Here is a 12,577-nt window from a genome sequence, read left to right on the forward strand (position 1 = left end):
ATGGAGCTAAAAGCTAAATTATTCTGAACGCTGTGTGTTAACTGGAGTTACATTTTGGGCTCCAAACCGGTGTCCCGAATCAGTCGTTGAAAACGAATCAGATTTTTAGGGTGTTGTAAAGAATATTACAAGTCTCTACAATCTCGCCTTCAATAAGGGATATGAAACAGAGGAGAACCTGCTCATATATTTCTTTTTTATCTTGTAGACTTTGACTGTTAAAATAATCAATATAAACTATTACCACTATGTATTTCTTATCACCAATATAGTCTGGTTAAATTCAGCTCTGCATTTTGGTTTGAAATGTGCAACTAAAACCGTCTTTATCTCAAAATATGAAGTGCACAAGGATTAAGATTGATACTTAGGGGATTTCTGAGAAAGATATTTAGAAATTAAAGAGACAGTTTTTCTGTTATGTTTGTTTTTAGTTGAACATACTGACAAATATTAAGAATAATATTCTCACACCTGATGACAACACAAATAGCATTGTGGATACAGTCAATATGGCTCATAGCAGCAAACTGTGATGGTATGTGTGTGTGTGTATGTGTGTAAACTGTATGTGAGAGCGTGTGTGCTCATATGTATTTTACTCCTGCGCTGCTACAGCTGCTCACACTTGGAAGGAAAAGAAGACAAACAGCACAATCACTTGTTCTCTATGAGCATCTGCACTTTGCACACCAGATCTCTGGCCAGGGTCAAAATCTGCTTTATGTTGTGGTGCTCAGCCATTTCTGAAAGAAAAAGGAAAATACAATCATGTTTAGTATTTTTAACAGTGCAACAATTTCAAAAAAATAACTTCACAAAAAGCTGAATATTCCTTAAATGTCTGGAGAACATCTGAACCAGTTCTGGAATAGTCTGACTGAGCTGATGGACCTTTGTAACTTTGTACAAAAATGTGTCTATGTGGAAAAAGTTCAAACTTAAACACTCACACTTACTCTGAAGTCTGTTCAAGTTTTCCTTCAACTTCTCAAATTTAGTTTCGTGTTGAAGGTGAGCTTCTTGACAGAGAAAACCATGTACTAATTAAAAGGTTGTGTGAATATGATAAATCTTTGAAGTTTTTAAGGTCGCACTGTGAAAAAAATAACATCAGTGAGTCATTGTTAAATAACCGTACCCAACTGCTGATAATACAATCTAATGTTGTTTAACTGAATATTAGACACAGGTGCCGAGTCATACATGCTGTAACACTTAAACTCCAAAGCTTTTTAAATTCTTTTTAAATTTACACGTGAAAAAGCATCCTCATACTCAGTCAGTAAGAGCTGGAAAAACTGGGAGGCCACAGTGAACAACCTTGAGCTCAATAGATAAGAGAGACTTGGGAGTAGTTTTGAATTACGATGAGACTCCTTCTTCTCATCGCCAGGCCAGAGTGAGTTTGGAAAAACTCTAGTTAAAACTGACATTTTTACTTCCATCTAACCCAAACTGCAAATTATAGAGTATATAACAGCCTTACAACGAGTCAGAGACACTGATGTTATTAAACCCGTTCTAAAAACTCTCAACTGTGACTCTACCGAACAGCAACAGAAATGAACCACATGTTAGATCCTTTTTCGTCACAGTATCACTATAGAATGAAACTGCATGTGCCACCTTCTGCAATGTAGAACAATTGCATTTTTTGTGTTTTTATTTTTATTTCATTTTAATGTCTATATGCGTAGGAACAAGTACGTAGCATTAACAAACGCCACACACCACAGCATTTATAGCCCAAGCTAATTTGCAATCCCTGTCACTAAATGGGCCTTTAAAATACATAAAAGTTAACAACTCACATCACATACACAAGAAACAGCACAAATCACCAACTCAACAATAAGTGTGCACATTCAAAACATAAAACTCAACTAGAAAATACAGACAGAACAATATAAGACAAATGAATACAGAAATGCACCATAAAACCAGAGTACCAGATTATTCATGACTAAATGACTGATCCCTCTTCAAAAGCTGTTTCAGTTTGATCCAAAATGATCCAAATCAGGATCCGGTTTGAATGAATTTCATAGCACATAAACGGTCCGGTCTCTGTACAGGGACCTCCAGGGTGGAAGAGGCAAATAAATACAGAGTGCTATTCAAACAAAAACACTCTGGCCCTGTTTCCTTCTGGCAATATGAATCTGTCCTCGTCTGTCCTGGCCTGATAGGACTACAGGTGGTTAGCTTTAAGCTGTCTCGAGTGAATACTTGTGATCGCATCGCACTTCCCCGCTCTATATACAAATAAGCACGTATAACATGGAAATATGCAAATAAATAAGCACAGGAACACAAACAGAAACAGGTGTTTGACAGGTTCGCTGTGCCTCATTTTAATGCTCTGTGTTTTAGACATTTATGACGTATTTCATGTTTGTAAATGTCCAAACACAGTTTAGTAAGTTTGTAGGGGAATTTATAGGCCAATTCAGGTTGTGAAATTTGGGTAGTTTTGGGTCACGTTATTTAATTGTTCCATTGTTGTTCCATAACTGTTCAATTGCATCCTGGGTGCGTTCACACCTGTACTTTAGCTGGCCCCTTGTGATCCAATCACACCGGGACTGAGAAGGACAGATTGATAATGCTGGTTGGAAACAATGATTTTCTTTATCAAAGAAAAGGTTTACATTGGTCTTCTCTGCACAGAGGTGCTTATTGAACAGGCTGTGATTTGACATTCAGGCTGTCATTTTAATATTATTAGTGTTTGCTTGACGCTGCTTCGGGTTCCAGTGAATCAAAGAAGCACAACGGCCATCTAGTATTGTAGCCTTTGTGTAAAACATCTGAACACTTTTACACATCTCAGACCGTGTTGTGTTCACTGACGGCTATTTCCCTTTTTAGTAAAATAACTGAGCCAAACAGAGATTTGTCAAACCTTAACTGGGACATAATCTTGTTGTCCCACAGCCTAAGCATTTGTTGACAGAATTATCGCCATTAAAATGGCCACAAGAGTGGATTAGACTGACTCTGCTTTATGTGTTGTAAATTGACTCAGATTGATAATTATTGAATCTGCATGTTAATATGATCCACATGATATCGATAAATCAGTTTTTTGGTTGACTGAATGACACTGACAGGATGAATCGGTATAATCTGCATTCGTTTGGGTGAAATAACTCCCCCAATTAGAAAAGAGAGAACGTGACCACCATATCAGAATTAATGACATGGTGAAATGAAACAGTCTGTCAGCCTGATTGTTGTCCAATAAGGCTGTAGGAGAAAGATGTTTCAAACAGTGACTACACTGGTGTAACAGAGGATTCAGCATCATGACTTTTATTCCTTAGTACGAGTCAAGCTCTTAAAATGCTAGATCTTATAATCTTTATAATGTAACATCTTTTTTACATTCACATCTTTCAGCCACATGTTTGCACTACTACCACATAATGTGGTACATTTTTACCATTGAAGAACTTAATGATGTCGGTGAAGTCCATGTTGTTCTCCAGAATGATGTCCCTGTACATCTCCACCAGCGACAGGGCGATGAAGAGGACAAAGTGACTAGAGGAGACGTACTTGGCTGCCCAGATGGTTTCCCACACTGCAAACACGTCGTCATACACCAGTTCTGGAAGATGAAAGCACACAAGGGAGTGTTCGGTTGGGAGGTGAGTGTGTGGAGTGAAATAGTGGAGAGAGATAAGAGAGGAAGCAAAGCCAAGCAAATATGTCGAGATAGTTAATATAAAGTGGGGTTATATGATGATAGCCCATGGCTAAACCTCTGGTGTAATGCATAGTGAATTGTAAAGCCAATTTATGGAGTGGCAGCTGACAATTGCATGTGTTGTTAACCCTTGTGTTGTCCTTGGGTCAAAATGACCCGCAGCTGTGTTCAACCAAGTTCTATTTTATTTTCATATTTTTTGGGATCATTGGTGACAAGGAGGCTGTGAAGGTTTCTTTAAAGAATGATGACCAATGATTCCAAAAAATATAGAAATATAGAAATAAAACAAAACTTGGTTGAATACAGCTGCAGGTCATTTTGACCCAAGGACAACACAAGCTGCCAAGTGGTGTTGTATTCTGTCCACAAACAGCTCAAAGAGGGGTGAATCTTCCCTTCCTTCAATTGACATAAAGCCTTTTACACTGTGCCGTCAATTTACCTCGCTTGAAGTCTAGCAGAAACCAGCGGTAGCAGAAGTAGAAGTGGGTGTAGTCTCCGTTCTGGTGCATTAGCTCAAACATCTCAGAATCCAGGATCTGTACCGAGGGAGGATCATAGGAGATTCAGAGAGAAAATAAATAATGAGACCAACTGTGGGAGAAGAATGTGAAAACAAAGGGGGTTTGTATGTAATGAATAAATGTAGTGGTAGTTGACCGCTACAACATGTGAAAAGACTTGAGTGGTGCTGTGTCACCTGGATTAGGGAGCGCATGTTTGCAAAGTGAGTATCCATAGCTCCTCCATGGGGAAAGTTTTGATTCATTTTCTTCATGAGTTCAGTGAAGCAACTGAAAGCCATGGCTTCTGTAAGGAGGACAGAGAGAGGACGCCAGAGTGAATAAGTTGGTGGGCAAACGCTCCTCTGCTGTTCCATCAATAACTGTAAAAGTAGACCAAATGTCAGAGAAGAGGGAAAATAAATAGTGAATCATTGTGTTGACTCACCATCATCCAGAATGACGAGAAGTGGAGCCAGCAGGTCACACATTCCCTGTACGTAACCGATGTCAAGGTGCCTCCAGATATAACTGTAAATATACAAGCAGGAGAAGTGAACTTAACTCTACTTGGCTGTTTGTCTCTGTGAGTCATACGCTGTAGTGAAGATTTAGCAGTGCTTCCACATTTTTCTGCAACACTGAAGCCTCGTTTTTCAAAATAATGTTCACCAGTTATCAAGGCAACCACGCGTGCAGTCCAAAATCGGTTATTACTATTTATGATGACACGTTTAGGCTTCTCAAAGTTGTAAATTTAACACCTATCGGTGTAGAGTGCGGGCCTTTCAGTTGTACCAATTTGAAGGTCCACTGAAGCGTAAAATGAAGACAGCTTTGTTCATTATCATTTCCAGGAAAATATTATTTCCTTTTAGGGATAGCGCAGGCACTTTATATTGATATATGAGTATGTTAAATGTGTGTGTTGGTCTACCTGCCTGTGACACTCAGCCCAAACCAATGTTGTTCCTCCTGACAACTAACAGCTTTAAAAGCAGGTGATGAATGTATCATTCAATGTTTTACATATAAATGAGCATCTATTACATTCAAGCCCTCACTCAATGAGTTCACACAATGCTGATTAAGCCTATCACATCTTTGTATTTCACAGTATACAGAGCTTTTAAAGTTGGTGTCTGGTGAGACGTTCCCACACTGGCAGGATGAATCCGTACGAGGCTCTACGGGCAGAGTATGAGCACAAGAGACTTTCGCCAGTGGAGCCGACAAATTTCCAGTTCAGCCGTGCGCTAACTTGAATGGGAATAAAATATTTCCAATGCGCCTATTGACTATCTAAATGTTATCAGAATGAATGTTTCAAATTCTGATAGTGAAATGAGTCATTTTGCAGAAGTTGTGATGCTCAAAACAATTCATGCACAGTTTTACAGCTGTAACAGTAGAGACAGAGTCTATGACGCAAGCAGGTCAACAGTGTTATTGTAATTACGCTCCTTGGCAGAAGGGGGAGACAAAAGTTCCAAACTGAAGGTTTAAGTGTCATACACCTACTCACATGACAAGGCCTACTTTAAACAGAAGGACAACAAAATTAAAGGAAGTCAATACATTACTTCCAGGCACATTACATAAGATATTATCTGAACGAGTGAAAAATACAATACTTTCATTTGTCCGTTGTCATATATATGTATACATATACCATAATCTTCATTCATTTCTTATACGAAGCAGACTAGGATGGCCAGCGGACTTTTTGAGGAACATTAACTTGAAGATCACGATAAAATTACATTGATTGGGACTATTTTCTGCTGCAGACACATCAGATGCTCTAGTTTGTGTTTCCAGCAGACAGAATACATTGAATTTAATCCAAATTTAAATAATATACACTGCCGTTCAAAAGTTTGGGGTCACTTAGAAATTCCCTTGTTTTTGAAAGAAAAGCATATGTTTTGTCCATTAAAATAACATCAAATTGATCAGAGATATTGTGTAGACATTGTTAATGTTGTAAATGACTACTGTACTGTACAGCTGATTTTTTATGAAATATCTACATAGGTGTACAGAGGCCCATTCTCAACAACCATTACCCCGTCTTCCAATGGCAAGTTGTGTTTGCTAATGCAAGTTGATCATTTCAACAGGCTAACCGATCATCAGAAAACCCTTGTGCAATTATGCTAGCACAGCTGAAAACTGTTGTGCTGATTAAAGAAGCAATAAATCTGACCTTCTTTGGACTAGTTGAGTATTTGGAGCATCAGAAGTTGTGGGTTCCATTACAGGCTCAAAATGGCCAGAAACAAAGAACTTTCTTCTGAAACTCATCAGTCTATTCTTGTTCTCTGAAATGAAGGCTATTCCATGCGAGAAACTGCCAAGAAACTGCCAACGCTGTGTACTACTCCCTTCACAGAGCAGCGCAAACGGGCTCTAACCCGAATAGAAAGAGGAGTGGGAGGCACAACTAAGCAGGATGACAAATACATACAGAGTATCTAGTTTGAGAAACAGACGCCTCACAGGTCCTCAACTGGCAGCGTCATTAAATAGTACCCGCAAAACACCAGTCCCAACGTCAACAGTGAAAAGGCGACTCCGGGATGCTGGCCTTCTAGGCAGAGTTGCAAAGAAAAAGCCGTATCTCAGACTGGCCAATAAAAAGAAGAGATTAAGATGAGCAAAAGAACACAGACACTGGACGGAGGAAGACTGGAAAAAAGTGTGATGGACCGACGAATATAAATTTGAGGTGTTCGGATCACAAAGAAGAACATTCGTGAGGCGCAGACCAAATGAAAAGATGCTGGAGGAGTGCTTGACGCCATCTGTCAAGCATGGTGTAGGCAATGTGATGGTCTGGGGATGCTTTGGCTGTGGTAAAGTGGGAGATTTGTACAGTGCAAAAGGGATCTTGAAGACGGAAGGCTATCACTCCATTTTGCAACGCCATGCCATAACCTGTGGACAGCACTTGATTGGAGCCAAATTCCTCATACAACAGGACAATGACCCAAAGCACAGCTCCAAACTATGTAAGAACTATTTAGGAAAGAAGCAGTCAGCTAGTATTCTGTCTATCACAGTGCACAGTCACCGGATCTCAGCCCTATTGAGTTGTTGTGGGCGCAGCTTGACTATATGGTACGCAAGAAGTGCCCATCAAGCCAATCCGACTTGTGGGAGGTGCTTCAGGAAGCATGGGGAGAAATCTCTTCAGATTACCTTAACAAATTGACAGCTAGAATGCCACAGGTCTGCAAGGCTGTAATTGCTGCAAATGGAGGATCCTTTGATGAAAGCAAAGTTTGAAAGACACAAGTATTATTTCAATTAAAAATCAGTATTTCTAACTTTGTCAATGACATTTCTTCCTATTTAAACTCATTTCATGTATGTTTTCAGGGAAAACAACAAAATTTCTAAATGACCCCAAACTTTTGAATGGCAGTGTACTTTGTCTATGTTTTTTGTAATAAGGCAACATGTCAGCCAGTTCATCAGTGTGGCTCCCAGATGTGTTTTTAATAGTTTGTGGACAACAATGGAGCTCTGTGGCAAAAAATAATAAGATATATCGGCTGGATACAAGGTGTCGCGAACGAGCTTTGAAGTATCTTTCTCCAAATGCCAGAAGCACATGTCCTCCCCAGTTATCTCATTTGACCCTGGATGTACCTCTCCCAATTCTCAACCCCCATGTCGTGAGATAACGTGAACTTTTGTTAAACTGCTCAGGCCTTTCTTTATTAGCCCCTTTTACCTCATAAAAACCCAAACTTCTGCCACAAGTGACAATATCCACACCCTTTTAGGTGTATAAAACAAGTCACTTTGGAGACAACATCCTGCCAGCCGAAAACCACAGGATATCCTTTTTAATCCCTTTTAGGTCACAACCACTCCAATACACCAACTCCAAAGTTGATACTCTCCAGACGCCAGATGACCTCCAGTATTGACCATCTCGAAGATCCATGTCTCCCTCATGTGGTCATAGGTCACCAAAAACTCATGAATTATAAGAACAAAATATGGACTTTGTGATTCCTAACTATATACCCTGCTATAATGCACTCTGATGATTCTGCTAACAGTGTGACATTGATAGAAAGTGTTCTGCATCGCAAACTATGACTTTACGTGAATATGCGGACACTCTCTCTCTACTCCTCTATGTCTCTCACCCCTCTCTCTCTCTTCTTCACCCTCCTTCACCTCTCTATCCGAGTAATTCGGTAGAATGACATTATCGTTTAAAATATGATCTGTGTTGTAATAATATATCTCATTTTACGTTGGTGAAGTGAAATAAGGGACTTCTTTTATACATAGTTTGAATCAAATCATGCTAAACGTGGGCCCTCAAGACACCCCCTCCTGAAATTTGACACACTGATCCTTGACCATCCTCTTCAGTTTAAGAGAGGGAGACTCGAGCTGATCATGCAGATTCAGAGTCATTTTAGTTTTCTTGTAGATTCAATTTAGTTTGTTTGAAATTCGATTTGCTTTTCTTTTGGTCAATTTAGATTCACTTTAACTCTCATCCTTCATTTCAAGACTCCTTCAAGTTAATTTTCGTTCCTCTTAGAGTTTGCAGTTATTATTGAGTTTTGCTAAGTTTTGACTTAGTCATTTTTGTATCTGCCTTTTTGTTAAGCTTTTAGCGCACACAGTGATCAAAGTCTTAGAGTACGTCAGCAACTTCGCTGATTACGTACTCAGTTCAATCCATTTTGACGAGCCTGTATCACTATCAGTAATTTTGTTAACGCCACGAGCAAGGTGCGATATAAGCGGTAAAAGGTAATGAACTAAGATGAGCGTGGGAACAATCATCAACATATTAAAATTTTCTATGAATAAAAAGGTGGGAAAGGTATTTGCAATCTTCCTTTTATTCGCCTTCATTGTGTCCCTTCTGATGTCAGTGTTTTACCTGCACATAATGTTGCGCAGTTTCTCCAGGTTGGCAGGAGTGAAGTACGAGTAGTTCCTGTCACAGCGCTGGACGTCTTTTTCAATGCGGTGCAGATTTAATGTATACAAGTCCAATAGCTCTTGCTGCAACAAACAAAATGATGATGACGCATAAATTAAACTCATAAATGATTTACCAGAGCATAAATGAATTTGAACTTTTAAAAAAAAAGTGTGCATACAGAGAAAGTAGTCCCGGATGATTCTTGAGAAGTCACTTCGTTCTTCGTGTATTCAGGTGTGGCCAGAGAGTCAAAGGGAGGGTAAAGGCTTTCCATCTCCGGCTCCTCCGACAGGATGGACTCGGTGCCCTCAGGACTGAGCTTTCCCTGCTCCCCTTCATGCCTGATCTCCACGTGAGGAGCCGAGTCCTCAGAGGAAGACGAGGTTTCACAATTTCCCTTCCTGCTCCAAGGCACCATGGAAACTTTGGCTACGGGGATCTCCTCCATCTCTATGGCTGAGGGAGACTCATCAGACTCGGTCATGACCTGAGCCTCAACTTTCTGAGAGGCAGAGTAGGTTTCTCTTGTTCTCGAGACCCCACTCTCTGCTGAGAGATCGAGATTCTGTCCCACATAGGGAGCCACGGGACCTTTGAATGATTTTTCTTTCCCTTCTGCCAGTAAAACCTTTTTATTTTTGTCTGATTCATCCGTTTCTTTAATCTTTTCAACATTTGTTTCATTGAGCTTTGATGCTTCCTCAATACTCACTGCTGCTTCCTTTTTAAGACTTTGGTCACTGACTTCTCCTTTAGATCGTGTGGCAACTGCTGTTACTGTCATAGTTTCCTCATCAGACAATTTTTTTCCTGTTTCTAATGACTCTGAAGATTTAATTCCTTTAATGTTTGTATCCAGGCTTTCATCTTCAGACTTGGCTCCCTCTGTTTTACAAGCTACTGACTCCTCAATATTTTCTTGCATTTCAGGCTGCAAACTTGTCTCCTTTTTGTCTATGTTATCATCTGTTACCTCAGTCGCAGTATTTTCCACATCCTTGTTCACTTTGGGTGCTTTCTCCTCTTCCTCACCTTTGCCCTTCCCTTCACCTTTCACCTGGCTGTCCACATCCTCTGTCAGACCTTCACTCTCCACCCCTGCAGCTTTGACAGAGCTCTGTGAGGCCTGAGGGACAGCTGCAGATCTCGGGTTTGTATCAGGCACAGCACTGTCCTCTGTGCTGAAGGAGCCGTCCGACAGGCCAGAGGTGATGGAGAAGTTGCGGGAGGAAGGATGTCCAGAGTCCGGAGAGCTTGTCCCGTTCTGCAGAGCTCCATTGGGCATCTTTGGCACCTGTTTGGCCTCTTCGCTCTTGGGCTCTGTTTCAATCTGATCGACTTCCTCGACAGACTCAAACACCTGAAAGAACAAGCCAAAGGGCAACAAACTACTCCAGGGAAAGGGATGGGAGGATGTGAAGAACTCGCAGGAGAGAGAATACAGCGATGAGGAGTATTTGATAAAAATGTTGAGATCACATGCATTACTTTAGTCATATATATTTTGAAATGTGCAATAAAAGATCAGGACATTTGCATTTTAAAACTTTAACAGACTTACTCAGTAGTGGTTTTGGAAGAACATTTTAAAAGACCTAACGACAATCAATGCAGACTGTAATAAGGTGAGTTTTTGATACCTGTGTGCTGCTGCTGGAATCACTCTGCAGGCGAGCTAGACTCTGCCTGTCTGAGCTCTGGGAGGACTGGGACTACAGAATAAAAAAATCATTAAGGGCATTTTTCATTCATATGTTGTGATCACATTAATAAGGGTACACCTGTGTATTGCACTTTGAAAAAGAGGGGTCAAAATCAAAGCACCTGGTACCTGACAAGATAGCTCCTGGCATGGCTCAAGCTCCAAAAATGTAAAATTAGTGGAGTTACCCTTTAACTACTTTTACCAAGAACTGAGGCTGCTTGGTATGGCATTTGATATGTATATTCCTGCTCCCTAAGAAGAAACATATCACATGTTTTGAACCCTTGCACCACCATCCGTCCACAGAAAAATCCAACCTTATATGCTGTTACTTTTATGTCCTTGTCTCAGGAGAAACTACCAGTTATCATCATTTCTTTTCACAGACTTTCTGTGAGTGTCAGGCTACACTGATTTAATGTTTCAGTGTGGTCACCTTTTGTGCAAATCTGCTTGATTATGTGTTCCTGCTTTACCTCATTGCTCACAGTGGAATCGTGATGGGTCATCTTATGACTGGAGCTGTCCATGCTTGCACCTGAGGTGCACTTGGCTAATGCTGCAGCGTGCTGCTCCTTCTCTCTCTGGCGGACAATCTCCTCACAGCCAACCCACTCACGCATGGTCTGTTGGTAGCACATTCGGACCTGTTCATCCACCTGGGGTGAAGATGAGGGATCGAGAGTCAGCGGTTCAGGTGGAAAATGCTACTAATGAAAAGCCATTAACGGGGAAACAACAAACCTCTTTCCTCTCGGCCTCGGACATTCCAAACTGGTAATGTCCCAGCAGGAAAGGCCACACCTCTTTACGCAGCGAGGGCTCCACACCACCGAAGTAGACCAGGCGCAGCAGCTCCTGCTCCTTGTAGGCCTGAAGACACAAAACCTGCTTCAGCCAACTCAGCTTGACATTTGGTCAATCTTTGTACTTTCACTTCTTTGTTTATAATGAAAATGATCACAAACTCTATGTTTAAAACATGCGTTAGTGCTGCAAAACAGCAGAGGCTACAGGCTGCCAAAGCTGAAGTAGTTACCTTAGTGCTACCTTAGTGATAATCAAAAACCTAATTCACATCATTTATAAAGAACTAAACAGTTCTTAGAGGCATGTTTGGCACTAAACATTTTCCCTTTGCAAGTTAAACTCTCCTTGGTTACAGATAAATGTAACTAATGTTGAATAAACTGTAGCTGTGGACTTTGAGATTGACAGGGCCATTAGTCACGCTTTTCATGCACACTGTTGTGAGACTAATGGTGTGAACCACATGATTAGCAGAGGATAAATATTGATTAGACAGAAGACTGATGGGGTGAAAGAGAGATGCTGGGAGTGGACATGCACGCCTGTGTGTGTGTGGACAGCTGGCTGTCAGCAGTTCATATGAAGTGTGTGTTGCACTGCAGTGACACCAGCGATGCTTACCGTGCAGTCCTGGAGGAATGCCTTCCACACGTCTGTGGTGAGCCCTTTGCAGGCATCGCAGGGCACATCGGGCGCCACGATGGTGTGATTGATGAGAGCGGAGAGGTGTGTACGCACGGTGGAAAGGTGACGGCAGTATGCCAACCCTGGTTGACAATATAGTCAATTATTTAATGCCTCAGCAGAAGCAGGCCATAATTAAAATGAGAATATTATGTACTACTAACTCAAAAATATTTCACAGTGAATGTGAG

The 12,577-nt window shown here is 40.9% G+C and overlaps 1 protein-coding gene across 1 annotated transcript in view; it reads right to left on the minus strand.

Annotated features, from left to right (window-relative positions):
* Nucleotides 1-390: 390 nt before the first annotated feature.
* Nucleotides 391-12,577, minus strand: part of sgsm1a (small G protein signaling modulator 1a) — a 36,855-nt gene continuing 24,668 nt past the window's right edge. Inside the window, exons 15-25 of the mRNA XM_069178210.1 lie at nt 12,324-12,469; nt 11,637-11,765; nt 11,369-11,551; nt 10,828-10,899; nt 9,366-10,547; nt 9,143-9,267; nt 4,670-4,752; nt 4,419-4,528; nt 4,161-4,257; nt 3,449-3,616; nt 391-746 (exon numbers count right to left, since the gene is read on the minus strand). Coding sequence (XP_069034311.1) covers nt 658-746; nt 3,449-3,616; nt 4,161-4,257; nt 4,419-4,528; nt 4,670-4,752; nt 9,143-9,267; nt 9,366-10,547; nt 10,828-10,899; nt 11,369-11,551; nt 11,637-11,765; nt 12,324-12,469 — 2,384 coding nt within the window. The 3' untranslated portion in view covers nt 391-657. The remainder of the gene's footprint in view (nt 747-3,448; nt 3,617-4,160; nt 4,258-4,418; nt 4,529-4,669; nt 4,753-9,142; nt 9,268-9,365; nt 10,548-10,827; nt 10,900-11,368; nt 11,552-11,636; nt 11,766-12,323; nt 12,470-12,577) is intronic.

Source organism: Embiotoca jacksoni, unplaced genomic scaffold (genome assembly GCF_022577435.1).
Source record: "Embiotoca jacksoni isolate LCO1_2020_lvr unplaced genomic scaffold, fEmbJac1.0.p SCAF_8, whole genome shotgun sequence".
Lineage (NCBI taxonomy): Eukaryota > Metazoa > Chordata > Actinopteri > Embiotocidae > Embiotoca > Embiotoca jacksoni.